Here is a 20,945-nt window from a genome sequence, read left to right on the forward strand (position 1 = left end):
ATTACAATTAATTTCCTAATTTTGAAAAGCTTTTTACGTGCATGTGTGTCTCTCTTTGTGAGTACATGTTCATATGTATGAGTACAGGCATACACATCCTTCTGGAGGTCAAGGGCAAGTCTCTGTCTTCCCCTTCCATCTTGCTTGAGATAGGATTTCATCGTTTGTTGCATACACCAGGCTTCTGGGGATTCTCTTGTTTTTGCCTCTCATCTTGCCATAGAAAAGCTGGGGATGTAGATGTATGCTATTGTATCTAACTTTCTGTGGGTCCTGAGAATCTAAGTTCAGATCCTCATGCTTGTATAGCAAGTCCTTTACCCCTAAGCCATCACCCTACTCCTAATTCTCTAATTTTAATTAGTGTATTATGTACTTGAATTCCTGTTAGGAAATACATACTTAAGTTCTCAAGGGTATCATATCTACAATTTACTCTATAAGAGTTCAGGAAAAAAGTATAAACTCAGTGCCAGGCATAGTGACCCACATTTTTAACCCCAGCACTCAGAAGGCAGAAGCAGGTGAATCTCTGAGTTCAAGGCCAGCCTGGTCTACAATGTGAGTTCCAGGACAGCCAGAGCTACACAGAGAAACCCTGTCTTAAAAAACAACAAATTACACACTCAAATACAAAGAGAGAAAGAGAGAGGAGATAGGAAGACAGAGTAAAGGAGAACAGAAGTGTTAATAATTTGAGTGATGAAGACTACCTGAAGATTCTTTGCATGGCTACCACAATTTTTCCCTAGGCTTATGCCCACCCTGTTCTTGATGACCCCATCTGAGTACCAGCAACCCTGGAGTCTCCTATTCAGTTACTATCTATACGACAAGGCAGTCAGACAAGGAGTTGACTGATACCTTGTTGTTTATGAAGCCGCTCCAGTTCAGTTCTGAGATAAAACATTTTCTTCTGTCGGGCTTCCTGGTCAGTCTTCAGTTTTTCCCTCTCTTCAATAACCTACAGAGTACAAAATTGTAAGAGAGTATGATCTGAAGTTTCCAGAAAAGATCAAGAGGGTGTTGTGTGGGGGAGTTGAACCAGGGTTGATGATTCTGTATGGTGATATGGCTGAACTTCAAGATTATGAAGAGTTAAAATGTTGAAGACCAGAGCCAAACTATTTTGAGCTATTTTTACTCTCTTTAAAATCATCCATAACCCACACCTGTTGACTATCTGACTAACATCCTGTAACTATCAAAATCATACAATGTATTTTCCTTCCTTCCTTCCATTTTTCGAGACAGGGTTTCTCTGTGTAGCTTCAGAGCCTGTCTTGGAACCCACTCTGTAGAGCAGGCTGTCCTGGAACTCTCAGAGATGCGCTTGCCTCTACCTCTCAAGTTCTGGGATTAAAGTCATGCACCATCATCACTGGGCCATACAATGTATTCTTAGTAGACTACAAGCTTATATCAATTTAAAAGCTAGGAACAGCATTGAATACAATCTGAAAGCACAGCAGAGTTTTCCTTCTTTGTTATAACCTGTCTTACTTGTGCCTCCTACCAATGTATTCTGTAAATATTTTTATAATTTATTTTGTTCTGTAACTAATAAAAATCTCACATAATTTAGCCTGTCGGTGGTGGTGCACACCTTTAATCCCAGCACTAGGGAGGCTGAGGAAGGCCCATCTCTGAGAGCTCAAAGCCAGCCTGGTCTACAGAGTGAGTTTTAGGACAGCCAGGACTAGAGAGAGAAACTCTGTTTCAAAAACAAAACAAAACAAAAAACCTAACAAGAAAAACAAAAAAACAATAAACCTCACATAACTATATCCACAATGAAACACAGTATTTGTGTTCCTAGGCCATGGGCACTCACATTTGTTTGTTTGTTTTTGTTTTTCAAGGCAGAGTTTCCCTGTGTAGCCCTGGCTGTCCTGGAACTCACTCTGTAAGTCAGACTGTCCTGAAACTCAGAGATCTGCCTGCCTCTGCCTCCTAAACCCTGGGATTAAAGACATTCGAAGCCACCACTGCCCGGCTAGAATGAATTTATTCCCTTTGGTAACTGTTTTTGTGTTTTCAGGAGTCCCTTGGCTCCCAATAGCCTCTAAATCCTAGCACTTCAGAGGCTTTTGCAAAATGATTGCTGTAAATTCAAGGTCAGCCTGGTCTACATAGTAAGCTCCAGGAAAGCCAGGGCCACAGAGCAAGACCCAGTCTCAAAGCAACCCTTCACCCAGAGTTTAAATGCCTGGATACAGAAGCTCTGGCTTTGTCGTCAGAGTGACACTTATTCAGACCCAAACTCAAAACCAGGATTTCATACCATCTAAATCTACTACCAAGAGAGTTTTCAAAGCCACTGACCCCACCACTGCATAGTGACTCTGAACCCAGGGGTAAACATGAAGAAAAGGAATGAGATGTGCTTATGACTCATTATATTAGCTGCATTATATATTTCATGTTATTTAAGCATCACAACATTTTCTCTATCTTAAATTAGGAAAAGTGAGCTCATATAGTATCTCAGGGCTAGAATGCTCAGCAGCTAAGAGCATGTATTGATCTTGTAGAGGACCTGAGTTCAGTTCCCAATACCCACATCAGCACATCAGGTGGCTCACAACTGCCCACAACTCTAGTTCCAGGTCATCCTACATCCTCTTCTAACGTTCTTGGGCACTGCACTCACATGTGCACGAGCCCATATACATAAATATGTATATGTGTATGTGTATATATATATATATATATATATATGTGTGTGTGTGTGTGTTTTATATATATATATAATTAATTAAAAGTAGATCTTGGAGCTGGAGAAAAAAAAACTCAGTGGTTAAGAACATTGATTGCTCTTCTAGAAAACCTGGGTCCTTTATAGTCCCTGCATCTCCACAGTAGCTGACAACTGCCTGTAATTCGGCAATCTCAGGAGATCTGAAACTCTCTTCTGGTCTCTAGAATACCAGGCCTGTATACAGTGCACAAACACAGATGCAGACAAAACACTCATACACATAAACTAAATAAATTCTTAAATTAAAAAGAATTTTAAGAAAGAAAAACAACTCACCAGGTGGTGGCAGCACACACCTTTAATCCCAGCACTCAGAAGTCAGAGGCAAATGGATCTCTGTGAGTTCAAGGCCAGCCTGGTCTACAGAGCGAGTTGCAGGACAGCAAGGGCTACACAGAGAAACTGTCTCAAAAAAACAAACACACACACACAAACACACACAAATCAAACAAACAAAAACCCAGAACACAACAAAAATCCCCAAGGTCACACAAGTCAAAGTAAATTCAAAATACAGATACAGATTGGACATGGTGACACCTCACCAAGATCCCCCTGCCTCTGCCTCCTGAGTGCTGGGATTCCAGGTGTGCGCCACCACACCTGAGTTTTTCTCCAAACGCTTTCTTCAAGTTTGTTTTTTTCTTTACTGAAAATTTAAGACTGTCAATGAAACCTAAGGCTAAAGTTCAAAGTATTTGAATATCATAGAAAATTAAAATATTTTTGTCTTCCAAGGATTAAATGCCTTTAAACAGAAAAAGATGAGACTATATGATACTTCAAGGTTCCCAGCTTCTACTTTCAGTATCTTCAAACTATTCATATGACAGAGAAATAAATTTAAAAAGGCTAGCCATCACAGTGGAACCTATAATAACAAAACATTAGAAGCTCAAAAGGGCTATTACATACATTACTTGGGTAATGATATAAACCTCCAAAACACTTAAAGGCCTTACAAATTTTCACATACCTCTAGAAAACAAGTACAAATCACCTGTTTCTTGTTAAAAAGAGACAGAAAATAGAAAACTCAGGCATGAGATGCACACAGCTAATACTCACCTTCTGCTTCTGGGAGGCACGGTTCTTTTCATCAGAGATCTTCTCAGGATTGTATCTTATGAGTGATGGAGACACCTGAATAGGAACTTGCTTAACAGAAACTGAGCCTAGCACTGATACCTCTTGTTTGGACTTCTCAGGAGTCACAGTGGGGATCACACGGAGATTGGGACGACTACTATGAGTAGTTTGTTTGGCTGTTGGTATTAGTCTGTGTGGCTCCGGTAAAGGGTGGCTTGATGGTTGAGAGGCAGGATACATGGGCCACCTTGAGGCTGTGTATGCCATGTAGTGCCTATAGGCATCAAAGGGAGCAGAGGGAATGACAGATCCCTGGTAGTTTGGAGGTATCCGAGGTGTGGTAAACTGAGAGGCCCTGGGTACATAGAATTGGGGTAAAGGAGTAGAGTGTGGAAGTCTAATTGGGGTAGGTGGGGCTGATGGCATCATGCATCTAACAGCAACAGGTGACTGAAATCCACTGCCAACTACCTCTGGTCCTGGAACATGACCCAGTGGATGGTCAGACTTTAGGAATGGAGGGCTACTTTTTGTGAGCAGGTAAGGATCTACTGGTGAGGCTGTGAGGGGATGGGATACTTCTGGGGACTGAGTTTTGCTGTGATGTGCCTCCCTGCTCTCCAGTCTGTGAGAATCTGATGAGCGTCTATCAGTTATGAAACTGTGGTCAGCTGAGAAGTGGCGGTCAGCAGATGGACGTCGGTCAGCTAGGGAGCGTGATGGTGGCTTCTTGCCATGAAGTCGCTCCTGGGTGCGTGCAGCCAATTTACTAATCTCTGCTACTCCAATATCCAGCCCTATGGTCTTCAGCAAGTCGTGAATCTTGGCATATTCGGGACTGCTCTCTTCTGGTGACTCTAGCTTTGTGGCTGGGGTTGAGGGCACAGAGCTTGCTTTCTGTCTTGAACCTTTACTCTCAGAGTCCCCAAAGGACTTAGGTGGAGACTCTGCTTTTACATCCTCCTCTTCATCCCCATAGAGAAACTTCTCCTCATCTTCAATATCAGGGAAACTACGTCTTCTTTTTTCCTGTGTACTGGTAGGATCAGCCAATATGCTCAGAATTCGGGAAAAGCCACTGCCATCCTGGCTAGCTGTCTCATGGGGCAGTAAGAAGTCTGTATGCCGCTCAAGTCCTTCAGCCTTCAAATTCAATTTTTCCTTATAGCACAGAAAACTGTCAAATTTTTCAGCGAGAGGATTGTTGTCTTTAGATATCTCACAGAGGGAACCCCACTGGTACAGGTTACTCTCAGGTTCCTTCAGGTCAGCCTCCGCTGTAGTTCCCTTATTTTCAATCTCTGAAGCAAAAGCAGCAATAGCACCACTTAATGGGAGAGGTGAATGTTCAGAATAGAGAGAATGATCCTGACTGGAGCTGGTACTGCCGGAAAAACTCTCAAGCTGCAAACACAAGCACACTGATTTAGCATCTATGAGGAATCACAGAACACTAGTAACTGAGATACTTCTTGAAGAGGGGAGATGTGAGTATGTGAATATATGGGCACACAAGAGCATGGCATGGGGGGTGGGAGGTATGTGATATATAAGACATACATGAGCATGGTGTGTTGTGTGTGAGAGATGGGGGAGGTATGTGATATATGAACATACATGAATACTGTGTGTGTGAGAGAGACAGAGAGAGAGGGAGAGAAGGAGAGAGGGAGACAGAGAGAGAGACAGAGAGGAGGGAGGTAGGAGGTTGTGAATATATAGACATGCATGAGCACTGTGTGTTGTGTGGTGGGGAGAGGGAAGGTATGTTAATATATGGGTACACATGAGCACAGTGTAGTGTGTGTGGGGGGCACATATATTCAGGAGTTAGGACCTGGAAATGAAATTCAGTCATCAGGCTTGCCCCGAGCCATGTTGCTGGGGGTCTAACTATGTAGTTGAAGCTGGCCTTAACTATCAATGCGCCCTAATAGACTTGAATTGGAATCCTCCTGCACTGGCCTCTCAGCTGCTGGGAAGATAGGTGTGAACCATCTCATATCTATTGATGACCAACAGAAAAACACAGAAATAGGACTGTTCTGGAGTCAGGAAACTCTGGAACTCTAACTGATCAGCCTCCCCTTGTTTCTCTAACTTTAGTAACTTGCTCAGACACCTCTAGTCACACTAGTAGTCTTGCCTGACCATCTTTTTATAGGAAGAGAAAGCAATGCCAAGACCAGAAAAGTTGTAATTCACAAAAGTTGTAATTACACAGGAAGTTGACGGCTCCTAAATCAGAATCACTTGATTTCTAGTCTAATGTCCTACAACTCATACACTGTCTTCTAAAAAGATGAAATCAGGATTAGCTTCTCCTTTTGCCCGTAAGATTCATTTCCAAGAATGTACATTCAAAGATTCTTCTAGAGCTACTCAATTTAAGAGGGAAATAGTCTCCTAACTCTTAAAAAGAAATGTAGTGACAGAAACCCTTGCTGCTGCATTATGAGCCTACAGTTTAATCTGGAGGGTCCTAGAAGGGGTCACTCACAGCTACACGGAGTACCAGCACAGCACACGCTATACACACACTTAGAGAACACAGTCCCAGGCAGGTATCAGGACTTAGGATATTAAAGGGACTCTCAAGAGAAACACCACACAGACCTGCGAGGAAGGCTTCATGTCCACTTCCATTCGCTTCTTCAGAATGGACTTCTTGGGCATCACAGGAACTTCCTCAGGCCGATGCAAAGAATATCCTGGCTCTGATGTTGTTAGGACATTTGACAACCCAGGGATGGGACAGCTGGTTTGACTGTCATCAACTCCCACAACCTCCTGACTCAAGCTCCTATTTTGTTCCTCCTCTTCCTCTCGCTTTCGCCTGGCAAGGTCCAGTTCTCGAAACTCGGGGTCTAGAAACCTTGGGCTTGGGCTTCTTCTTCGCTGTCTATAGTTGCGAGTCCCAGATGTAAAGCTTGAGTGATCCCCTCCTGTGCCATGCACCTTTTCTGTGTCATCGTAACGGGGCCTTTTGGTCTCCCGGCTTCTTTCCTCAGATCGTATGGAGTAGGAAGAGCTTTTGAGTTTCTCTCTGTTCCGTTCTGCTCCCCTCAACAATTCATCATGACAACTGACATGGGGACTATACTCAGTTCTATGCAGGAAAGTTTCTCTTGCTCGGTAGTCCTCATCAAGTTGTCCCAAGAAAGGACTGAGTGGCCCCTCCTCCCGAGAAATGTATCGTTCAAGACCCCGAGAGCACTTGGAGCTTCGAGTGAAGACAGAATCATCCGTCAGATCTTCCCTGAGAAAAGAGACAAACATCACTGAATACACTGGACTTGGAGAGAAAAAGGCCAGACAATGCTAAGATAATATTATTTAGGAAGGAAACAAAAAAAATGCTTAAAGCAAAAGTAAATAATCATGAAATCCAAAGACAGATTACACATGGAACATTTCTTCTTTTCCCATTGTCACCAGAAGCTTTAGGTTCTAATCAAGAGACGCTGTTAGTAATATATCAACAGAAATCGTAAGCTAATTATTTTTTAATTAGTCTGAAAATGCAGTGTATCACACTGATGCTCAGGAGACACAAAACATCCCAAAGAGGCTACAGAACTAGAGAAATGATTCAGCAGTTAAGATTGCACTCCATCTTCTAGAGGACCCAAGTTCAGCTCCCAGTACCCATTTTTCAATGGCTTACTCCAATTTCATGGAATCAGACACCCTCTTCTGGATTACAAGAGCACCTGCATTCACATGTACATACACAGAAACAAATTGAAAATTGAAAAATTAAAACAATCTTTAAAAAATTAGAGTCCTAATTGATACAACTGGTCTAGCTAGACCAGATATAGCTTTTAATCCCAGCACCAGGGAGGCAGGTAGCTCTGAGTTCCCGGGTTACATAATGAAACACTTTCATGGAAAAACAAAAAACACAACAGGCTGGAGAGATGATTCACCTGTTAAGAGACTGCATGCTCTTCTAGAGGACCTAGGTTTAATCCCAGCACCACATGATGGCTTCACAGCCATCTATCTGTTACTCCAATCCAAGGAAATCCAATGCCCTCTCTAGGCCTCTTCCTCAGGCACCATGCAGGAACACAGTGCACCACACAGTGCAGACACACATGCAGGAAAAACACCCAGACTTATAAAAATAAATAAATAAATCTTAAAAACAAAACAACAGCAAAGCTAAATTTAAGCTCTTTATCAGGACCAGCATCCCTAGCATTAACTGAGAATTCATTAAAAAAAAAATAATGATTCTGCCAGGCTTTGGTGGCACCCACCTTTAATCCCAGCACTCGGGAGGCAGAGGCAGGCGGATCTCTGTGAGTTCGAGACCAGCCTGGTCTACAAGAGCTAGTTCCAGGACAGCCTCCAAAGCCACAGAGAAACCCTCTCTCGAAAAAGAAGAAGAAAAAAAATATTCTAAGCAGACATGATGGTACATATCTGTAGGGAGGATACTGAGTTCAGAATTAACCTGGACTACAGCAACTTTAAGGACAGATTGGCTATAGTACCCTATCTCAAAAACAAAACAGAAAAACAAACAAAAAGAAATACAGATTCTTAGGCTCTATCCCAGGCCTATTAGACTAGAGTTTGACTTTTTAATGAGATTTCCAGGTGATTTGTATATGCTTTAAAGTTTGAGAACAATGACTTCCAAGGGTTGTTTCTTAATCTCTTTTGTCTTCCTTAGCTGTGCAGGGGATAGATCCTGGGCTTCCACTTCTAACAGACAAACGCCTATCACTGAGCATATGCATCTCGAGCCCACAGAGATTTCACAAAGCACAGCACTTAGGAGTTGCCTAAGAAAGATGCTGGCAGAACAACCAGGGAAGCTCTGGACTTCCCACCGCATGTAAGTTGTACATACCAATCCAACTCCACATCTACATACTCGAGTCTGACATAGTTCTTTTGGGGAAAAAGTTTGATTATAAGGATAACTAAGACCCTAAAATTGTTAGGTCATGCTCTTTCCGGCCTTGCCTGGATATCCACAAGCAGTTTCCTACCATAGGATCCAGAAATAAATGTTTTGGCTCATTGTGTGTTTTTGTTTTTCAGAAATACAAAAGTCTCAGATCTTTGTGGCATAAAGGTAAAAAATCAGGATGAGATGGTTTTCCTTCTAGCTCAGAGACAGATAATAAACCTAGCTACTTTGGGGCACTATGGCCACAGAGCTTCTATGACCCAAAAGACAAGAGTTTTTATTTAAATCACAGATGGAAATAAAGATCCTCTAGGATTTTTCAAAAACCGCATTTTAAAAAAATTTTTGTGTGTATATGTCTATATGCATGTGGGCACATGTGTTCTGTAGCACATTTATAGAGGTCAGAGGAGAACTTGTGGGAATTGGTTCTCTCCTTCTGCTATGTGTGTCCTAGATACCAAACTCAAGTCTTCAGGCTTAGTAGCAAGTGCTTTTACCTGCTGAGCCATCTCGCTGGCCCAGACACCCTCTATGCCAGTAGATCTTCTAGAATTTTAGAAATCTAATTTCATCTAAATAAATAATAATGAATGAAAATAATAATAAAAACAATAATAACAATGAATAAATAATAATAATTATGAAACCAGTAATCTTAGGACTAAGGAGGCTGAGGCAGATAATCACCATGAGGACTCACAGGGGTTAAAAGAAAACTGGCTGTCATAGAGACAGCCCTGAAGCTAACAAGACAGCTTAGTGGTTAGGAGCACTTGCTATTTTCCCAGAGGATCTGTGTTTAGTCCCCAGCACCTATACAGCAGCTTACAACCATCTATAACTCCAGTTCTAGGATATCCGTCCAAACTGGGCACTAGTCATGCAACTGATTGTGTGTGTGTGTGTGTGTGTGTGTGTGTGTGTGTGTGTGTGTGTGTGTATCACACACATATATGTACATGCATGCATACAGGTAGACACTCAGACAAACAAAATTTTAAATTAGTTAAAGTGAGTCCTAGTCTGGTGGTGCTAGCACACACCTTTAATCCCAATACTTGGGAGGTAGAGACAGGTGGATCTCTGAGAGTTCAAGGCTAGCCTAGTCTACTAAGCAACTTCCAGGACAGCCAGTCCTGTCTGGAAAAACCAAAAAAAGAAGAAGAAGAAGTAAATCCTAAAAGAACCAGGATTGCCCGTAACCTACAGTAGTCCAGTGATAGACACTCTAAAAGCCTTGGTCAAGCTGGACATGGCAGTACATCCCTTTAATCCCAGACTCTATTTCAAAACAGCCTTGCTGAGAGCAATTATTAGTTTTTATTTGGTTGCTTTTTTTTTTTTTTGAACATGGTTTCTCTGTGTAGCTCTGGATGGAGAGTTCTGGGATTGCAGGCATATGCCACCAACACCTGGCTGACCAAGTGTTTTTTTAAAACTAGATCTCTAAAAAAAGGGAGGGGGAACGACCAGGGCTCATTATGATGTATTTTCTATTTTTAAAAAGCACTGGCTGCTCTTCCAGAGGGCCTGGGTTCACTTCTCTGCACCCACATGGAAGCTCACACCTGTCTGTAACTCCAGTTCCAGGGGATCTGACACCCTCACACCAATGCACACAAAATGAATTTAAATAAATTATAAAAAATTATTTTTACTAGCATACATTAGTTGTACAAAATAACACACTATGACATTTTTCAATATGCATAATTACTTGGATTGCTCTTTTCTTATCCTTTACATCCTTCTCGCTGATCCTTTTCTAATACCAAATAGTATCCATCCTTTTTTTGTTTGTTTTGTTTTGTTTTTCAAGGCAGGGTTTCACTATTTTGTCCTGGCTATTCTAGAACTCTGTAGACCAGGCTGGCCTAAACTCGCAAGATCAGTCTGCCTCTGCCTCCTGAATGCTAGTATTAAAAGTGTGCACCACCACTGGCCAACACCATCTATCGTTTATGTGTTTACAAATGTCCATTAAATAAATTAAAAATATAAGGCAAGAGGATGGCTCAATGACAGGGTATTTGCCTAGCATACACAGGCCTTGAGGTTAGTTCCTGATACCAGAAAAGTAAAATGAACAATAAAATATCTGTCTATAGCAGTGGTTCTCAACGTATGGGTCATGACTCAGTTGCCATTAAACAACCCTTCCACAGGGGTTGAATATCAGATATTCTGCACATTAGATATTTACATTACAATTCGTAACAGTTGCAAAATTATAGTTATGAAGTAGCAATGAAAATAATTTTATGGATGGGCATCAGTCACCACATCATGAGGAAGCACAGCATCAGGAAGGTTGAGAAACATTAGTCTATAGATATATAAATCCATAAAGAAGCTTGCACAACAACATTCATTGCAGATTTATAAAGCTAAAAGAAAATACAACCCAATGGTATTCATCCATTTACTAATAATGAAAAAAAAGTATTTGGTATATTCATATAATGAAATAGAACTGGTGATAAAAAGAAATACTATAAACATAGATGACCCTTAAATATGTGAAAGCTATTATATGAATAGGCAAGCTCATAAAAGTAGGATGTACAGCTGGGCAGTGGTGGCACACACCTTTAATCCCAGCACTGGGAAGGCAGAGGCAGGTGGATCTCTGTGAGTTTAAGGCCAGCCTGGTCTATAGAAAGAGTTCTAGTACAGCTAGGGTTACACAAAGAAACTCTATTTCAAAAAAATTAAAAAAAAAAAGAAAGAAACCAAAGATTGCCTGGAACTGAGATAAGGATAAGCAGAGTAAATGATATCAAGATTTCTCCAGGCATAATAAAAATGTTATAAAATTTATTGTAGTGGTGGATATACAACTCTGTGATTATATATCTTATTGTTCAAGTGTCTTAGAATTTTTCACACAACTTGTTCATTGTTCATACTCCCTTTTCAGAATTAAGTTATAGTCCAGTATAAGACCGTATTCTTGATAACTTGGTGTCCTAGATAGTTTCATGTCAACTTGACACAGTCTAGAGTCATCTGAGAGGAGGGAGCCTCAGTTGAGAAAATGCCTCCATGACTGGGCTGTAGGTGAGCCTGTGGAGCATTGTCTTAATTAGTGATTAGTGACTGACCACCACTCTAGGCTGAGCAACCTGAGCGAGCCATAAGCAGCACCCTTCATGGCCCCTGCATCAGCTCCTGTCTTCGTGTTCCTTGCCTTCCTTCAGTGATGAACTATGATATGGAAACGTAAGCCAAATAAACCCACTCCTCCCCAACTTACTTTTGATCATGATGTTTCATCATAGCAACAGAAACACTAAGGCACATAGCTATTATTAAAAAACCTAATAACAAGACTTGACAGATTCAATAAAAGGGGAAATACTGGGGGCAGTGTTCTTAAGAGAAAAAAAAAAGAATTAGCATGGTGTAGGAGGAAAACAATGCCGCCATTAACCATGTGACTTACTAGAGGCGCATACAGATGAGGTAATAAAAGAGTGGTTTACCACACCCACTTTAGGCATGACTAAAGACGTATACATACGTAGGCCGTGAACTATGTCACTAGCCATGCCCAAAAGTGGGCGTTACCGGGGGAAGGCATAAAAGACTGAACAACGGACGTCTTCCTCTCTTTTTCCGGCTTTCGGCTTCCAGTTCGGCAGTGGAAAACTACTGGGCTCATCTGGGTTACTTGTTTGGTATCTTCATCAGCATGGCATTTTGGAAATGGCCTAAAGATTTTATTTTAAAAAGTGTGTAAACCCCAGAATAATTCTTCATAGACCTTAAAAGAACAATACTTAACTTCATATGGAAAAACAAAAAACCCAGGATAGCCAAAACAATCCTGTACAATAAAGGATCATCTGAGGGCATCACCATTCCTGACTTCAAGCTATAGAGCTATAGTAACGAGAACAGCTTGGTATTGGCATAAAAACAGACAGGTGGACCAATGGAATCGAATCGAAGACCCTAATGCCAACCCACGCACCTATGAACACCTAATTTTTGACAAAGAAGCTAAAAAATGTAAAATGAACAAAAAGAAAACATATTCAACAAATGGAGGCTGACATGTAGAAGGTTGCAGATAGTTACATGTCTATCACCATGCACAAAACTCAAATCCAGATGGATCAAAGACCTCAACACAAATCCAGTCTCACTGAAAATCTTAGAAGAGAAAGTGGGAAATACACTTAAACACATAGGCACAGGAGACCTCTTCCTAAATATAATACCAGTAGCACAGACACTGAGATCAACAATTAATAAATGGGACCTCCAGAAACTGAGAAGCTTCTGTAAAGTAAAGAACATGGTCAACAAGACAAAACAGCTCCCTACAGAATGGGAAAAGATCTTCACCAACCCCACATCTGACAGAGGGCTGATCTCCAAAATATACAAAGAACTCAAGAAACTAGACATCAAACTACCAAATTAATCCAATTTAAAAATGGGGTACAGAGCCGGGTGTTGGTGGTGCACGCCTTTAATCCCAGCACTCGGGAGGCAGAGACAGGTGGATCTCTGTGAGTTCGAGGCCAGCCTGGTCTACAGAGCTAGTTCCAGGATAGCCTCCAAAACAATACAGAGAAACCCTGTCTCGAAAAAAAAAAAAAAAAAAAAAAAAAGGGGTACAGAGCTAAACAGAGAATTCTCAATAGAACAATCTCAAATTGCAGAAAGACACTTAAGGAAATGCTCAACATGCTTAGTCATCAGGGAAATGCAAATCAAAACATCTGAGATTCCATCTTACACCAATAACAACTTATGCTGGAGAGGATGTGGAGAACAGGGAACACTCCTCCATTGCTGGTTAGGAGTGCAAATTTGTATAGCTGCTTTGGAAATCAGTGTGGTGATTTCTCAGAAAGCTAGAGGTCAACCTACCTCAAGCCCCTGCAATACCACTGTTGAGCATATACCCAAAGGAGGCACACTCACACCACAAGGACATTTGCTCAACTATGTTCATAGCAACATTATTTCTAATAGTCACCTCTTGGAAGCAACCTAGATGCCCTTCAACTGAAGAATGGATATAGAAAATGTGGTATATTTACACAATGGAGTACTACTCAGTGGTAAGAAACAATGACATCTGCTGGGCAGTGGTGGCGCAAGCCTTTAATCCCAGCACTCGGGAGGCTGAGGCAGGCAGATCTCTATGAGTTCGAGACCAGCCTGGTCTACAAGAGCTAGTTCCAGGACAATAGCCTCCAAAGTCATAGAGAAACCCTGTCTTGAAAAACCAAAAAAGAAAAAAAAATGATATCCTAAAATTCACAGGCAAATGGACAGAACTAGAAAAACCATCCTGAGATAACCCAAAACCAGAAAGACAAATATAGTATGCACTCATTCATAAGTGGACACCAGACATAAAGCAAAAGATACCCAGTCTATAATTCACAACCCCAGAGAAGCTAGAACCCTCTTCCAGAAACAGATGGAAGCAGATGCAGAAATCCACGACTAACCAATGGGCCGAGCTCCTAGAGTACAATTGAAGTGAGGGAGGAGCGATAATATAAACAAAGGAGTCAAGACAATGATGGGGAAACTCACAGAATCAGCTGACCTGAGATAGTGAGAGATCACTGACTAAGGCCTGACAAATGGGGAACCTGCATAAGACCAAACTAAACTCCCTTAATATAGGTGACAATGGTGTGACTGGGACAATATATGAGGTCACTGGAAGTGGGTCCGGGATCTAACACTAATATACAAACTGACTTAATGGAGCCCATTCTATATGGAAAAGTACCTTGCTCAGCCTAGACACAGGGGTTTGGGGGGGTAAAGAGTTGCCTTGGTTTTACCTCAATGAGATAATGGGACAGACTTAGTAGACTTCCTAGGGGAGGCCTTACCCTCTCCAAGGAAGAGATTGGAGGGGGAGGAGAGGAGGGAGAGGGAACTGGAATTGGAATGTAAAAAATAAATTAATAAAAAAATTAAAATTAGGGGCTGGAGAGATGGCTCAGAGGTTAAGAGCACTGACTGCTCTTCCAGAGGTCTTGAGTTCAATTCCCAGCAACCACATGGTGGCTGACAACCATCTACAATTCAATCTGGTGTATATGTAATAAATAAATAAAATCTTTTAAAAAAATTAAAATTAAATAAAGTGACTAACAAAAAAGTAAGTGTGTGTGTGTGTGTGTGTGTGCGTTCGCACACGTATGTTTCTCTGTCTGTGATCCCTTGGAACTAGAGTTACAGGTTTCCAGTTGGTTGTGTGTTGTTGGACACAGGTTTTAGAAACTGAACTCAGGTCCTCTGCAAGAACAGCAAGTGTTCTTAACCACTAAGCCATCTCTCAGCCCTGGAAATGGTCTATTTAATTAGCTAAAGATCAGACCCACCGGGGCTAGAGAGATGGCTCAGAGGTTAAGAGCACTGACTGCTCTTCCAGAGGTCCTGAGTTCAGTTCCCAGCAACCACATGGTGGCTGACAACCATCTGTAATGAGATCTGGTGCCCTCTTCTGGCCTGCAGGCACACATGCATACAGGAAACTGTATACATAATAAATAAAAATCTTTTAAAAAATTAAAAAAAAAAGATCAGACCCACCATCAGGAAACATACTGAATATACAACCTCATTTTACTGGATGGTAATTATCCATATAAAAGTAATCACAGGCTGGAGAGATGACTCTGTGGTTAAGAGCACTGATTGCTCTTCCAGAGGACACAGGTTCCATTCCAGCACCTACATGGCAGCTCACAACTATCTATAACACCCACAGCAAAATACCAATGCACACAAAATAAAAATAAGTAACTTAAAAAAGCCAGGTGCTGGTGGTACATACCTTAATCATAGTACTAGGGAGACAGAGGCAGGTGGATCTCTGAGTTCGAGGCCAGCCTGGTCTACATAGTGAATTCCAGGACAGCCAGGGCTACACAGAGAGATACTCTCTCCAAAAACAAGAAAGGGAAAAAAAAAAAGAAAAAGAAGGAAAATTACACACACACACACACACACACACACACACACACAGTATATAAATCAGACCCACAGCTCCCATTTAGACCCTTATTCTCACCTTCTGTAAAGATTTCTTTACAACACATGATTCTGGAAATACTACAGTTGTAGACACCTTATGAAGGAAATTAAATTTTTATAACTTAGAAAGAAAGTTGGCCTTTAATCCCAGCACTCGGGAGGCAGAGGCAGGCAGATCTCTGTGAGTTCGAGGCCAGCCTGGTCTACAAAGTGAGTTCCAGGACAGCCTCCAAAGCTACAGAGAAACCCTGTCTCAAAAAACCAAAAAAAAAAAAAAAAAAAAAAAAAGAAAGAAAGATAGCTGGCGATCATGAGCATATGTGCATAACAAAGAGAAAATGTCAGTCTTGGTCCACAAAAGGAAACGCTGAAGTTACCTAAAGCCCAGCAAGGAAGGAAGGGAGTCACACCCTGTGCCACCACCACGCTGGTCCACCTACACAACCACCTCCCAAAATAGAAGCAGACTGAAGGGCAAGAGCTGTTGACTCAATTAGTGATCCAGTCACATACCTTTAAGCCCTATCTTCAGAAGCCTCAATGTTACATAAGACTGTCCTGCCTTGCTTCACTGCATCCATAGCCTTTGGGACCTTGAAGTAATGAGCACCAGTAGTAACACTGTCCTCAGACTTCCTGCCCAGCTGTCTCCATCTGCCTGCCTATACTCTACACAGTACTCAACAATATTTCCTTGATTAATCACGAATGAAACATTTATGAAAACCCCAATGTGCTAGAAACTATAATAGATATGCCCTAAGATGAAGAAAATGATGTCCTATACTCCTATCCTTACCTTTATACTTTTGGGAGGTAATAAAATTATTTAAGCCCCATACATAACTTTTAGTAATTGGGGTCTATATTCAACACTGTGTAGCTTATTTGTCCTTCCTTAGTACTTAACAATTTATTTTGCTTGTTTTCAAGGCAGGGTTTCTCTGTGTAGCTCTGGCTGTCCTAGAACTCTCTCTGTAGACCAGGCTGGTCTTGAGCTCAGAGATCCGCTGCCTCTGCCTCCCAAGTGCTGTAATTAAAAGTGTGTGCCATCACTGCCTGGCAGCACTCAACAATTTTATGCAATAACCACACTTAAACATTTTTAAAGATCTCTAACTTTCTATTATTGCTTCATACATGTAATATACATATATGCATTATCTACTAGTTTATTAAATGCTTTCAGTATCTTTATTCTAGCCCGGACAACCTAAAAATGAATCATTAAAAAATAATTTTCAAGCCGGGCGGTGGTGGCGCACGCCTTTAATCCCAGCACTTGGGAGGCAGAGGCAGGCGGATCTCTGTGAGTTCGAGGCCAGCCTGGTCTACAAGAGCTAGTTCCAGGACAGCCTCTAAAGCCACAGAGAAACCCTGTCTCGAAAAACCAAAAAAAAAAAAAAAATTTTCAAGCAGGGTCTTGGGCTTATGCTTGTAATCTCAGCACTTAGGAAGCAGAGGGAAGATTTCTGTGAGTTCCAGACTAGCCAGGACTACACAGACTGCTCCATGTCCTGCAAAAAGCCAAGCGTATTACCACAGGCCTTTAATTTTAGCACTAAGAGACAGAGGCAGGTCAATTTCTGTGAGTTCAAAGCCATCCAGGGCTTCATAGTGAAACTCTATCTCAAATAAATAAAGTCTCCATCAATAAAACAAACAAATGCCAGGTATGGTGGTGCATGCCTTTAATTCCAGCACTAAAGAGGGAGAGGCAGGCAGATCTCTGAGTTTGAGGCCAGCCTCCTCTACAAAGTGAGTTTCAAGACACAGAAGCATACCAGAGAAACCCTGTCTTGGAAAAAAAGAAAGAAAGCAAACAAAAGCAAGCAAGCAAACAAACAAACAAAAAAGACTTGGAATTTTGTTTAAAACCTTCATTGTATAAAGGACTCTACTTAGATTTTATTTTAATCCAGCCTTCTCTTTCTAGTTGTACAACCATGTTCTTTTCCTGGCACATATTTCATTCAGAATCAGAGGTCTATGTCAACACACTCTTCCTACTCAGCCTTTCCCAGTGTTCTATCTTCTACTGGATGCAGACATAGACATAACCTTGTGCTGGCACCATACTTCAAACACATCACTCAGAAAACAGCTATATTTCTGCCTTCCAAAGCTAGTATGGTGCACCCTGCCATTGTTGAAGCCTACCTGTCCATATCCTCCAGATTATCAACTGGTGATCCCAAGCGGTCACTAAGTCGACGCCGTTCTGGTGTGTTAACACAGAAGTGGTCATTGCCAACAGTGATTCTTAAACTCTGCTCCAAAGAAGAATCAGAACGCGGACCAGGAGAATGTCTCTACAAAGTTAAAAAAAAAAAAGAATAACCATACGATAGTCAACATGAAGACACCTCTATGCCCCCTACTCATCCCATAATAAAAAAGGATTTTAGAAGTATCCTTAGAGATAAAAGCTTATATTCTCCATTGCTCTTAAAACATGACTTCTTATTCTTGTACAAGATGGGAGCAGCCAAGTCAACCAAATGCCTGCCCTCTGGCAGGTTAGGAGGAAAGTCAAGACCAATTTTAAGTACTACCTTCAATCACTAAAAAATGAACTGCAACAGACTAAGGAAAAGGAGGACTCACTCCAGATAGGGCAGCATTTGACTTAATGGGAAGCTTACAGGTCTTTCAAAGAAAACAGATGTTTCAGGTCAAGAGGAGCAACAACTCAGGAATGAATGTCATACTCTGGGTAACAGTACAGCTGCACCAATGTGACACACACAAGAGAAACAAAACTAATTAGGAAATTTGGATTTAACTCTTTGTGTGTTAAGAGTCATAGGAGGGTGTTAAATATCAAAGTTATGTGACCCAACTACCCTCTTCCTCCAGGTGCTTGGACTACTCTGAGGTCTTAAAGCTCTCATCTCAGGAAGTTCTTTCCCTTGAAATCCTACCAAAAGTTGTAACTCACTGATTAATTTCACATTTAACACACCTCAGACCATTGCCAAGACCACGATGCTCAGTATATGCTTACAAAATGTATAAAGGGAAGGCTTAAAATCAGTTTGGGGTCTCCAGTTGAGAGTGCATATTGTTTTTGCAAAGGACCAGAGTTTGGTTCACAACCCCCACATCAGGCAGCCAACTACTAGCTCCAAGGGATCCAAAGTCTCCACTAGAATCTGCACTCCTATGTACATACCCACACACAGGTACACATGAATACAATTAATTAAAAATATTTTTAAAAATCAGTTTGATTACTGAGCACAGAAAAAAAATTGGTGAGTAAGAAGGCTAAATTGTAAAGGCAAGCCGTTAAAGGCTAGGCTCACAACCAAAAAGAAGGCTAAATTGTAAAGGCAAATGTAACAATCCAAGGAAGAGGTAACAGGGTCATCAGAGTGCTGGATGGTGACAGAATAGCCTGGGGATTTACCCTGAAGGTACACCTAGCAGGCTGGATGAGAAGAGGAAAGAGATAACAATTCCCTACACCACAGACAAGCATCCGGAAGAGGAGGAAGGCGGTGGGACAGCATGTATTCTTGATTCCTCTGTAGTGAGCAACCAGTTTATCTATGACCAGAGTCCTGGGATACATATTATACATAGGGCTATTCAAGGAAAACTAAAAACAACAACAAAACACCAGGCCATGCGCAGACTCTGCTAGAATTGTAGGGCTGCCTGAGATGTCAATGGATCACATCTACACTTTCTTTTTTTAATGGGGTGCTGAGGATCCAAGTCGGGTTTCATACTCTCGAAAGCCCTCTGCTTCTGACCTCCACCCACCACCGCCATAAATCAACCTCACGCTGCGTTCTTCGAGCTGCACATTTTAACATTTAAAATCGCGGGCTGTGAGAGCCAAACACGTGAACTGAACCACAGCCCCATCACTTGTAGCTGTGTCACCGTGATCAAGTTACTTAAACCTTTCTGAGCTGACTCCTCAGCTGCGCGATAAGGAGTAACGCTGCTTTACCTCAAGGGGCTGTGAGCTCTAAAAGAACGCTGGCAGTTGCTGTCACATCGCTAGCTGGTGGGCAGCAATCACAATCATCGATTGTGCACACCTCGCTTCGGAGCAACAGCTCCAATTGACACCCCATGACAGCTAAAGCACCTAGCCTGCTTTGGTTCAAGCCATCAGGCCTTAAGGGGAATGCATCTCCCCAAACCCCAGGAAGGCGCCAATAAGTATGGATGAAATTCCCCTCGCTTTGATTAACTTTTCCACATAGCGAGAGCGAAAGCCTCTTCCCAAGAAACCGGGGGTTCAGTTCCGACCCGGTGACCGAGTCCGTATTGTGCAAACGAGGTGCCCAGGGCTGTCAGGGAGCGGGATAGACTTGGACATTTGGACATCGGCGTGGAGGCCCCGGGGCTTGGGATCGAGGGGCGACCCAGGCGAAGGGTGGGATTACCCGACTGCCGCCGTCGCCTGGATGGTCTCCGCGGCCGTCCCGAGCGAAGTCGGCGCGGGACTCGCCTCGAATGCTGCCTCGGAAGCCAGCCAGGCCCGGCGGGTAGAGTCGCCGGCTCCGCGGTGGCGACGGGGAGCCGCGACGGGCGCGCGGCGGGGACGGGGAGCCGCGACGACCCCGAGGAGGGGACGGCGAGGCCCGGCGGCCACGGGGCGGAGATGGCGAGGCCCGGCGGCCACGGGGCGGGGACGGGGAGCCGCGACGACCCCGAGGCGGGGACGGCGAGGCCCGGCGGCCGCGGTGGCCTGAGGGCGAGCGGTGTCGGCGAGCGGGGAGCCGCAGCGACGACGAGCTAGAGGGCGGCGGCGAGGAGGGGCGGCGCGCCGAGCCTGACGAGGCGCCCCCGGGGCGGCCGGGTCGCGTGCCGCTCACGCCGCCGTCTTTCGGCCGGTGCGAAGAGACAGAGGAGCGGGAGCCACTGCGGTACATGGCTACCGGGAGCGCCGCGGACACGGGCCCCTAGCGCGCCGCCACCGCTGCAGCCGCCGCCGCCGCCGCCGGGACCGCAGCGCGCCGCCCTCGCGGAGGAAGCAGCCCCCTCCCCGCCGCCCGGCCCCGCCCCGCCCCCGAGGCCCGGCCGAGCGCGCCCCGGAGACCAGCGGTTGGAGGGCACGGGCACGCGCCGACACACCCCCCCCTCCGCCCTCCCAGGCAGCCCGCGGCTGGACGCAGAGAG

At 43.2% G+C, this 20,945-nt stretch overlaps 1 protein-coding gene across 10 annotated transcripts in view; it reads right to left on the reverse strand.

Annotated features, from left to right (window-relative positions):
* Nucleotides 1-20,756, reverse strand: part of Znf318 (zinc finger protein 318) — a 59,481-nt gene extending 38,725 nt beyond the window's left edge. For 9 of the 10 annotated variants that reach the window (XM_040729253.1, XM_040729249.1, XM_040729248.1 and 6 more), the window contains exons 1-5: nucleotides 20,210-20,756; nucleotides 17,964-18,115; nucleotides 6,467-7,109; nucleotides 3,830-5,254; nucleotides 865-964 (exon numbers count right to left, since the gene is read on the reverse strand). In XM_040729253.1, coding sequence (XP_040585187.1) covers nucleotides 865-964; nucleotides 3,830-5,254; nucleotides 6,467-7,109; nucleotides 17,964-18,115; nucleotides 20,210-20,698 — 2,809 coding nt within the window. In that variant the 5' untranslated portion in view covers nucleotides 20,699-20,756. The remainder of the gene's footprint in view (nucleotides 1-864; nucleotides 965-3,829; nucleotides 5,255-6,466; nucleotides 7,110-17,963; nucleotides 18,116-20,209) is intronic. The other variant, XM_021228574.2, reaches the window with a different exon arrangement.
* Between the last annotated feature and the right edge of the window lie 189 nt (nucleotides 20,757-20,945).

The sequence above is a fragment of the Mesocricetus auratus genome, unplaced genomic scaffold (assembly GCF_017639785.1).
Source record: "Mesocricetus auratus isolate SY011 unplaced genomic scaffold, BCM_Maur_2.0 Super-Scaffold_100021, whole genome shotgun sequence".
Taxonomy (NCBI): Eukaryota; Metazoa; Chordata; class Mammalia; order Rodentia; family Cricetidae; genus Mesocricetus; species Mesocricetus auratus.